At 42.0% G+C, this 11,627-nt stretch overlaps 1 protein-coding gene across 1 annotated transcript in view; it reads left to right on the top strand.

Annotated features, from left to right (window-relative positions):
- Window positions 1–1,293: 1,293 nt before the first annotated feature.
- Window positions 1,294–11,627, top strand: part of mctp1a (multiple C2 domains, transmembrane 1a) — a gene marked incomplete at both ends in the record, with an annotated part of 135,885 nt that continues 125,551 nt past the window's right edge. Inside the window, one exon of the mRNA XM_083979886.1 lies at window positions 1,294–1,812. Coding sequence (XP_083836012.1) covers window positions 1,294–1,812 — 519 coding nt within the window. The remainder of the gene's footprint in view (window positions 1,813–11,627) is intronic.

The raw sequence follows: 11,627 nt of genomic DNA, 5'->3' as shown, positions 1-11,627 counted from the left end.
CGCTCCTACATCCAAGTGATGCCAAGGTCTCACATGATGAGATGTCCAAACGAACTGCATGCAAGTCCTTCAAACTCACTCCTCCCTAGTGGGATGATGTCCATATAATTATATAATTCATATCCTTTTGTAATTTATTTGTTCAAAGTATAATTGCATCAGTCCCATTTACAGAGAAAAGGTCATGATGTGACCTCGTCTGTGTGTGTGTGTTAGAGAGAGAGAGAGAGAGAGAGAGAGAGAGAGAGAGAGAGAGAGAGAGAGAGAGAGAGAGAGAGTATGATGGCGAGACATATTCACTATTGTAATTACTGTCTGTGTGTGTTTGTTCATATGAACGTGGGTACAGTGTTAACCAGGGGGATGGAACAGGCCGGCAGTGAAACAAGAGCCAGAGGGGAAGACATAATGAGTTATTATACACATCACAGCAGAACAGCAACTATAAAGAGAAGAGAGTGCTGAGCTCGCCTGCTCACTCCTGCAATGGGGTGATAACATTCAGTGAAGCCTGGCTTATTTGATGGGTAGAAAATACTGAGATGGCTACAGTGTGGAAACATCCTCCACACACAAAAGACAACAAGTCTTTTAAACCTTTTAAGCTTCAAACTCACAGCTTTTCATTGACCAAGGTCATCACTTTGAAAGAGTCAATCCACAGATCAGCAGTCACAAACAACACTTTGGCTATCAGTTTACAAAGAAATACATACACACCGGATGGGCTGAGGGGGAGCCTACAATTATAATATAAACGTCCACAAGGCACCGTGGGGTTGTGTTATGCAATCACCAGCATACAGATTATCCAGTCGTGTGACATGGTTGGCCAGAGGGAGGCGCGGTGGTCCCTCCGTCCTTCATTTGAATAGAGCAATTAATGAGGAAGTTTGCTCAAACCCTGGTTTAAGCACAGTGGACAGAGCAGGGAGGCAAAGACAAGCAACAGCCGCGCGGAGCATTTCTTTTTTAGGTTATTCTATTCAGAAGTGCAGACTGCATGTTCTCCAAGTTCACCACAGAGCTGAGATAAACCTTCATTCACCAGAGGAAGGTTAATGATCGCCGTTTAACAGGCGTGCTGCACTGAGTGACACTAAATTGACAGTGTTGCCTACATAGGCATTCTGCAAGGTCCGTTGTGAGGCTCGCACCCCCTCCATCATCACACTGAGCGTTTCTTTCTTGGCGCTCATCAGTGGAAGTGCTCCCCGAGCCGCAGCAGCCCAACTGTGACATCCTTCCACTATACGGAGTGTGCTCAGGCTGGCTGGCTGCTGCACAGGCACCATGGAGCAAAAATCACCCAAGGATGAGAGCAGCGCGAAAGGACAAGAGTCTCTGTCCTACCAGCGGAGGATGTGGAAGAATTTCCAGGAGAAAACCAAGCCGTGGCTCAGTCCGAAACTGGGGTCGGAGCGTCGCGGGGCCGGGGGCGCGGAGGGCAGCAAGAAGGAATCGGGGCTGTGGATGTTTAAGAGGAAAAAGAAACAACTAGACCGCGTGTTCTCGTCGTCTCAGCCGAATCTGTCCTTTGAAGGGGACAAGAAGTCAATTGGGAGCGACGCGGTCCCCGGCACCAGCAAAGACGGACAGCCCTTGACACATCCCCTTGGCGCGGCTTCTGGGGCCACAGGGAGCAAGCCGGAGCTGACGGCGCACGGGAGCCCCAAACTCCCCGTGTCCCAGCTGATCACGTACCAGCAGAAGAGCTCCTCTCTCGGCTCGGCGTGCTTCGAGAAACTGGTCGTGGACACGGCCGCGGTGGTGGGAGAGGAGGAGCAGCTGCGTAAAAACGCAAGTGATTCTGTGAGTAAAGACTCATGTGGTAAAACACTCATCTTGGTAAATTCTCTGGAAGATCATAGCAGAAATATATATAGGCTATGTATTAAAAAAAATCACAAGAAAAAGGCTTGGGAATGAAATAAAAGATACAAGTTTCATGTTGATGGTGGTGCAAGGTGCTCAATCATGTGAGGCGCTCATTGATTTGCCAGTCCACTGATTTCTTGACTCATGTCCTGTATAGCTTGAAGGGCTGCAGATGACATCCAATGCAAGTGTAGGCCTGTGTAATCATCACCAACAACAAGCTTGCATCACAAGCTACTTGTGTTGATGTGTTCCCAATCCAGCTACCCCTGCTGCTACATATAGCTGACTGAGAGAGGTTGTTTTCCTGAACTGGAAATCTGATTTCAAAACAGACCACATGCTCTAGTCTACATTGTCAACAGTCTGCTTGTGCATGCTCAGACCGCTCTCTTCCATAACAGGGTTTGTCCCCTAGCTTCACACAGTCCATCTGGCACAGTGTCCTTGCCTGGAGACAGAGGCTGCAACAGGCCCCGTGTGTACTCAAGGGTTCATCGTGGCTTTCCCTTTTCAATGAAATGTGGTCCAGTTTGCAAATTGATATCAGGCACGCCACCAGTAGTAGCTGGAAATCGATGACAGGTATATTCCCACATCACTCACCGTGCTGAGTCAGGGTGCCCCATGAGGAACTCAGTGAAAGGGATATGTCAATTAGAGAAGGCAAGACTGTGAGGGATGTAGTGACAAAAATGACAAATACATCCAAAAAGGTCTTTGAGAAAATGTGAATTTGCAACTCAGTCAGATCACGTGAAAAATGCTGAGTAATGTCTTGAAAGCGATGCTTGGACCCATGTTCTAAAGTAGCTACAGCAATTTTATTTACTAGACCTACATTGGGTCATGTCATTTCAGAGATGCTATCCTGATATTTATCAATACTGACAATTATGAAGACATAATACTGTGTGAAAGCCCATAAGTGTATTCTGCTTCAGTGGCCACAGTTATTGCAAAGCTTTTCATCTCACCATTAGAAGTGGTCCAGACCTGCTTCTAAGCATCATCCAGATCGCTGTCTAAAAGTGATTTAGCATACAAGAACATCTCTCTCCACTGAAGTTGATGCCAAAGATCTTCTCTCCATTAAATCTGTTGGAGAAGTGCACTGCACTCAGCTGAAGAGGTAAAAGAAAGCAAGTATAAATGACTTCATTGAAATTGATCTTGCAAATTCATCACAGCACTTAGTCTACCAGGTCAGTTACATAATAGAAAGAGATCTCATTTTTGCCAAATAAAGTTCTCGCATTGAGCGGGGGCCATTGCTTACCTCCTGTTGTTGCCATGTGTGGTCTGTGTTCATTTGTTGGATTTTCCATGTCTGCAAAAAGAGAGCAGCAGTCGGCACTATTGACAGTGACAGCATCATCTTCTCAGGTTACAGTGCCAGTCATTTGCTGTTAGCTATATGCATGTTTAATCTCAAGTGTAAGATACACAGTATGATGTAAATCTAGTATATAATGAGGTCAGAGGAAGAAGAAATGAAAAGAGCATATGAGGTGATGGGTAATGAGAGGAAACATGTGATAAAGACAGATCAGAAAGAGTGAGAGATAATGAAATTTGATGAGGTGATGACACGAAGTAAGATAAAAGATGATGTGAAATGATGAAAGAAAATTAAGATGAAAGGAAAAAAGTGAAAAGTGATGAGAACAGATGAGATGAGAGCAGATGAGTTTCATTAATAACCGACGGAATATCAAATATCATGATGAATATACAGTTATCCAGCCTTGATGTTCTTTTTTGCATGTGCATATTGGTGAAACACTTGTGTGCTGTGTGAACACTTTCCTGGCTCAACCAGGGTTAGAGCTCAAAGTCAGACATGTTTATAGTCCTCCACACACCCGGGTCAGTGTGTACAACTTCTCATTACTGAAATGAGAGTATAAAGCTCCAAGCCCCAATTTCATAAATTAAATAGGAATATACAGTATAAAGCACAACACCCAAAAGCCATTTCACCCTGGAAAATGAGTGACAGAAGGGATTATTGCCAAGTTATGGAAGTCATTTCATTACTGACTCAGTGGTGTAAAAAATAAGCAGATTTGACTTGTGATGCTTACATTGCAGGGCAGCTGGTGTGTGTGAGAAGGCTACAGTAAAATATGGGAATCTTTCTGGTCATCAATTTCCCCAACACTGTTGTTTCTAACTGATTTGCACACTCCCGATTTCACTGTCTCAATGACTTATGAATTTCAAGGCAACCTTATTATGTGTTATCTCTTTTTTATGTCACTTTTCACCTCCAGAAGATTTATTATTGTTACTGTAGTTATTGTATTCCTTGTCATTCTGTCTCTTTAATTGTAAATTTCATATTTTATAGGATTTATCCCTTTTACAGCTTTTCCTTTGCTCGGTGGAGGTTTCAATATACACTTGGGATTGTTCTGTAGTGAAGTCACCCAGCCATTATCACCCATTTCAAGTCTGGGCTCACCTCCATCACCTTTCCTAAATGTATAGTTGAATCAGTCTCTGTCCAGCGATTGTGCCAGTTGAGCCAAACATAGTCAATTTCACACTCTTTTTTTTTCCTTCTCTGGGGAGGTGAACTCTCCAAACTGAAGCCTTGACCAGATAATCCCTTCTATCATTGCCTGATGACCTATTGATAACTGGGAAATAACTTCTGTGAAAAAATGTGCTGCTTCCAGATCTCTGTCTCCGTGGCCTGGGTTTCAGACATATGGAGCTGTGCTTAGATTTATTTCTTGCCATTCAGCCTACCACGTTTGGCATTACACTGGTTTCTTCCCTCCAACTCTTTTTCTTCCTGTTACAAATGAAACGAGTTTTGCCTCATTAACTCAACATGTAGGCCTAACTTTATCTGCCTCTAAAGCAAGCCAACCTCAATTTCACTCCAATCCAGTCATTTTGCGATATTAACTGAAGGAGATATGCATAAAAGATAGAAAGTTTTCAAGTCTAAATTGAGACTCGGGTAGTTGAGACTATGCACTTAGTATGGGTTCAAAAGATTTAAATATTTTAATGTAAACCTGGAGATAATCAGAAAGTTTGACTGACTGGAGATTAAATATTTTATATAAATAAATAGTTTCTAGCTATCAAATTTAAAGAAGTTTGGAGCAATGGCCAACCTAACTCAATTTGACAAAAGGTCAAATTTCCTCGAGTAGTATCCCTTCCATTGAAGCATTTGTTCAGATGACACTCAGGTCGATTTGATCAGAGCCTGGTTCATATAACTCAACTTGCAGCCTGTGGTCAACTGCTATAAATAAGGCTGTGCCTCAGGTTTCCAGTAGATTATTGCTTTTTAAGTAACATAGAGTGAAAATGTTGTCAGAACTGAGAGAAGGTGTCACAGGTCAGAACAGTGTCAAAAGTCCAATCATGACCAGACTTAAGGTTTCTGAGGGGGCCCGGGGCCGTGCAGTAAACTCAATCACTTTGCAGAAACTGAACAGCACGATCAGACAGACCAAGGCTACACATGATCAGAAGACCAACACATCAAGCTTAATTCCCTGGCAGAAAGAGGAGTAGCTTCATCACAGATGAAGAATTTGCTAAATAAAGAACACAAGTCTCCAAAAGGAGGCTGTCTTTAGTGGTCTGTAAGGATGCGTAGCAGTTTCTAAGCCACTGCTCAGGAGGAAAAACAAGGCCACATGTTTAGTGTGGGCTAAGAAATACGAGCATTTCACAGTAGACATAAGTCAAACTTTGCCATTGATGGTAGTAAAAGAAGGATGTATGTTGTGGGACTAAAAGGAGAGAGGAAGCAAATACTGCAGTGTTAAAAACCGACAGTTAAACATGGTGGTGAGAATATTCAAATCTGGGGTTGTTTTTCCTGGAGTTTGACATTTGCACTGAAGTGAATTCAAGGAGAGTTATAGGCTACTATTGAATTCTACAGAGACCATCCTGTACCCTCTGGTTTTTATCTTTTTGTGGAGTGATTCATGCTGCAGCAGGATTAACACTCCTCAAAGCTTTGCAAGAACTGGTTAAAGACCAAGCTCTTTCCCCCCAATCACCTATCCTAACTCCTCTGAATATTTCTGGAGGCACCTTGACTGCATAATATCATCACAGAAAAAGAACATACCAAATACGAACAATAAGATGTGGTGTTATTCAGTGGCTACATTTCTCAAACATTAATCATAGCCTACTTAAAAAGTGCTGTTTCATTTCTATTGAAAATAAAAAATGTAGTATTACTTTCTATAAAAATACAAAATAGAAGTTTGCCAAGTAGGCTAGTCTCAGACTTTTGGACCCCACTGTAAAAATTGGTTCGCTCCATAAATTAGAGGTCAGGAGCTGGTCAGGAGGTAGCGCACCTGAATTAATTAGCTTAATTAGCTAATACCAAAAAACAACAACAACAACAACAACAACAAAGATGTATATGTGGATTTTTTTTTTTTTATCGTGGATTTTAGTCGACACACACACCGCTCCTCGAGTCAGCTAACGTTAGTTTAAATACCTGAGGAAATGGTCGCGTGACGTCCAAAAAGTGAGGGAAACCAGCAGAGATCAGAGGTGAACGAAGCTAACAGTTCATCGCACGGCTTATTGTTAGCTTGTAGCGAGCCTCCTCCTGTCTGTTTCTGCCGGGTAACACCTGTCTTCGTGTCGTGTTTTTTAGACACCTGGGTCGTGTTTCTCCCCCCCCCCCCCCCCCCATGAGTAGCCTACGTAGGAAAAACAATGGTTAGCATCTCGGGGCGTTTGCTAGCTCACATGTATCCCGACCATGGACTGTAGCTGTAGGCCCGACATTTGCGCAGCTTCTGCGCGGACAGTCTACCTGGCCCAGCCTCTTCTGCCTTCAATCATGGACTGAGTGACTGTAGCTGCCTGCTCTGCCTTGTGTGAAAGTCTGTTCTTCACGCTCATGGACATGTTCATGGACGAGCCATGTTTCACGGCCAGGTTAGTGCAGCTGCCCTCCCGGAAGTGCTGTAATAATTATCCTGAGATGGCTCAACAACAGATAGTATCAAATGGTGAGTAACGATCAACGTGTAGTACTTCTGTTGTGCCTAAATTCTTACAAGTAGCTACACCATAGTCATGTCAGTATAGACTTCCTCTCATGTGTTGGATGTTTGTGTCGCTGTCCGTGGTTTTGAATGGCGGATGTTAGACTGTGACCCGTTATCCAGACCAAGAGGCTGCTTAAATGGACATCGGTCTCCACGTGGCTTGTCCCTAGAAGACTCTGAGTGTTTTACTTTTTGTAAAAACAAACAAACATACATGACATGCACAGCTCCTCATTCAAAAGCAAATTAATTCAAACAAAACGGACTGCTAGAGAAAGAAAAAAATCATGCCTCCCCCTCCTCCTTCTGCTCAGCTCATATGGAGTGCTTTAAAATATTTAACACATATGAAGCAGAGAATTGGGTTTTTGTGTCACAGAGACTATACACCCGTTGCCTAATGCTAATTATATCCAATGTAAAAGATGCGTGGAGGGTATTTCCAGCCAATCTCACAGACAAGGTGAATGGTAATGTTTGGAGGCAATACACCTGTTTTTGGTGAAGATAGCCTGGACAAATGCTCCATCCTTTTTAACCACAGAGTTAGTGTATCAGTTTTTGTATTTCCAATTCTGCTGTATCTGCTTGAAAATGTGATAACATTCCTTCAGGGATTGATCTGTGCTATGTGTCCAATTGATCAGTTTAACCAGGAGGTCATTGCACCTTACTTTAAGCACTCCTCTTAACTCGTAGATGAGTCTTTCTGCTTTATAAGATTTTGGTGGATTAGACTAGCATGTGGGTAATAAGGATAATCAACAATAGGTTACGGATCTCAGTACATATTTCATATCAGATACAGTAACCTTGTGATAATGGTTGTTGTGCTTATGATAATTCAGTGACTGTGAAATTAGGCATGGATGTCCTGTAAGAGAAGGTGCTGCATTTTTGAATGTTTTCCAAACTGTGTTGTGAGAGCAACATCATGGCCATTTGGGAACCGCCTGTGGCCTCTTTCTGGAAATGTCCCGATGACAGCTTAAATTAGGATTCATTACAGCCCGGGAGGACGGGGCATCAGTTGTAACGGACACTGACAGGCACATGATTGATGCTGACCTTAGAGGTGTCTGGACAATGAGGACTAGGAGGAAAAAAATCACACTGGTGAAACTATGACTGATGCCATTTGGTGATGTTGATGGATTTAAGCTCTCACGTTGTGATTAAGTGTCTTGAACTGCCTGGTGTCTGCTTCCCACTCATCTGAGCGTGCCTGTTTCTCTGCTACTGACATCTGTGAAAAACCTGTGATGGAGAATTTGAGTGGTGGGCTGCAAATTTAGATTTAATTTTAGTTTAAGAGGTGATGATGACTGATGGCTCAGTCGTTTCCAGTGTTTATTAAAGGTCTGGAGGCTAATTATGTCCACTCCCTTTGCTTCAGCTTTGTCTCACAACGGCTGTCCGCAGCATTTTAGGACATGCAACTTAGGCCCACTAAAACTTAAAGTGCCGATATGTGTAAGTATTATTTATCTGTAAGCCATGCAATAAAATAGTGACCTTAATATCACAGGGTCTGCTCACTTACTGCTTATTACAGCCCAGAAAAAGATTGAAGATTAATTAATCTCTTTTTTATGCCTCTGGGCATTTCCGTGCCTTACCAGATTCTTTCCATGTTTTCATTTTTAAAGCTGGTTTTATCCTCTATCATTTATTCACATTACTGGGGAAAAAAGAAATACTTTATTTAAATAATTTGCTTGATTAGTTTTGCTTATGTGACTAGAATTCAAAGTACTGATGACGATACCACAATAAGTGGAGGAAAAAGTCAATAAGGGAAAAATAAACAGGGTTTGAAAATACAACTCAGAAAATTATAAATACTTTGACAGAGTCTTAATTTGAAAGCTGTTGAGTTATTGTCTTGCGATTCATGATTCAAATGCCTCGAGCAATAAGTTCCCTGAAATAGCTAAGAGAGGCATAAAATGCAATGAAATACCTGCCGATGCTGCTAATGCTAATGCATGCTACAAAACCCCAACATTCAGTAAAAAACAATGCAAGAAACAGAAACGCTGAATCACCATAATATAAGGCCTGGAATTAATACGATTTAAACAATTATTGCTGACGGCTATATCATTCAGCCTGTAATTAAACAGCTATCTTAACTTCCACTTGATCAGATTATTTTCTTTTTCTTTCGTTATGCTGGTCACTGCCTGTCAATCATTCAGTGTACCTTGAAGTGTTCCCACAGCAATGTCACAGGACTTGTTTTTGTCAGTCCTTGCCCTCACAGATCCAAAAAAAGCATTCTTTTTTACCTCCATCACTCCAGCAAGTCCTTGAAGGATAACCTTACATGCGTTGTCTCCCTGATCTATCTCTCATCTCTCCTCTGCTCATCCCAGCCCTGGTCTCTCAGATAACAATACTCCTCCTTACGAGTGCTTTCTGAGGACAAGTATATTTGGTCTGTCAGAAAAACAGTCTGTGTACTGCAGGATGGAAGCTCTGCATTTTGACTGTGTTACCCTGTTAGCACTGTGCTCTCCAGTCCCGGCCAGCCCCTTTGTACAGTCATATACCTATAAGCACAAAAACATACAGCTATTTTATACACAGGTGAACCCCAGTGTTATTGTAAACAAGATCAAATATGACAGTGTAGACAACTGAATGACTCAGGAATACCAACGTTTCTTCCTGAATGGCAGCTTTACACAGACAGAGAAATAGTGATTGTTGTGGCCCTGGTATTACTCTCAGGACCCTCCTCCTCCTCTCTTTCATCCCAGCAACAGGCAATGATCAAGCACACAACAATGCTTATTGAAAAGACCCGAAAGCAGTGGCAGCCATGATTGTCAGCCAGAGTAATGAGAGGGCAGAAAGAGATGGGTCAGCTTTTAAATCGATAGATAGAGCCAGAGAATTAGCTTTCTAACTCTAAATGCTGCCCTCCCACATAGATTAATCATCACCAAGTCGAGGATGAACGGTGGCTCAGTGTATGGGAAGCCTGTGTGTGTACATGTAGGTTGGGTCAGATTACAGATGACATCCTTTTTACATACAGTCTATGATGATGACATCCAACAATAGCCTGCTTTGTGATATTTGTCGAATAACAGGAAGCAGAGAAGTGCTTGTGTGAAAGGATAAGTTGAGCGATGGTGTAATTTTCTTGTGTAAGAGCAGAAACATGGACAGCGAAAATTTTAACAAATAGGCAATTGAGCTCCGACAGTTTTTGAAAAGTGGGTCGGGTGCACAAGATGAAAGCAAGGGCAAACCCAGACAGACAGAGGCAGACAGACAAGAGTAAAATGGCACAGGTGGGCTGTGGTCATTCTTTCAGGACAAAACAACACATGGTGACCAAAGGCTGTGGGATGTTTTGCCTACTCCTCATGCTAATCAAACATGGAAAATTTGCAACTCAATGTAGACCCCACTTCCTCAGCGGTGAGTGAATATTGAATATTTGCAAATTAGCTTCCCTGTAGCATAAGATGTCCCAATACTGAGTCATAAGTGTTGCTGGGGTCCATTAAGATCAATATGGGAGCTTGGTTTGGAGCTAGATGTACTGCATATTAAGTATGTGCCTCTCATCCCTAAGTGTGTCCAATTATTCATGGGTTCCACGTAGCTCAATATAAATCCATGTCGTTAAAAATCAAGAAGAAACGTGAGACACCCATTTTTTGTGCCCCCTGTAGCTGAGATTGTGGCTGGTAAATTGCAGACAATTATTGGATGTGGTGCTTTATGTGACTTGCTATTTTTCTGTCTCTGAAGGAACAATGTTTATATTTTATATACTATTTCTGGTCCTGAAACACATATAATCCAATGAAGCCAATATTCTCCATTATTTAAGGTCATATGAGGTGTATAAGAGTTTAGTGAATCTGAGGCTTTTGAACCAAGGAATTATCTTTATGGGGTTTCTTGGGGAGTCAATGTAATCATCTGAAAAGCCACTGTATTGATCCAGAGCCAGAGACAGTCTGGCAGAGACAGAAATGAACAAGAGCAGTAGAAACAGGGGTTTAGTATCAGTTAGGGAAATATTTGCAAGGGAGAATCGTGCATTTAAACGCCCACCTCACATGTTTTGCATTGGTGTTCTTTTGAGTAATGTCTGCCCAGTGTTCAGTGAATTTGGTACTTCTAGAAGAAAGTGGTCTTGAGGTGCTATAGGACTGATTTAGAGTTGGAGCTCTCTGCCAATTTTACATTTGCCATGAAAAACTGGCCAGGAGAAATGTACCAATGCAAATAAGAGTCTAGGATCTATCTGGCTGTAACAATTTCTGTTTGTCTGGGATTTGTTTCTTGAACATGAATTTACTTTTCCCTGTGACAAGACATGGGGCAAACTGAACGGTCAATGTGTTTTTAAATAGATTATTTATATGATTATTATTTTATTTCTCTTTGAGTTTTGTTTTTCCTGCTTATGCAGAGTGGCTCAGTGGTTAAATCAAGGAATGATTGTGGTTAGGCTTCATACATTTGGCACCCATTTTCTGTGTAAGTGTGTCTGTGTCTCTGGGTATTTCGTTTTGAATTTATTTTTGAATTCAGTACCAGATTTATTATGCCTGATTCCACAGTTGGGTTAAGTAGTTTGCTTGAGGCAAAAGTAAACAGCTAAGCTGTGGCTGAGGGACTTTTTACTTTAGCTAGAACTCACATTTTGAATTGATTCAC

This window comes from Trachurus trachurus (genome assembly GCF_905171665.1).
Source record: "Trachurus trachurus genome assembly, chromosome: 9".
Classification (NCBI taxonomy): Eukaryota; Metazoa; Chordata; class Actinopteri; order Carangiformes; family Carangidae; genus Trachurus; species Trachurus trachurus.
This window is presented reverse-complemented; position numbering and strand designations above follow the sequence as displayed.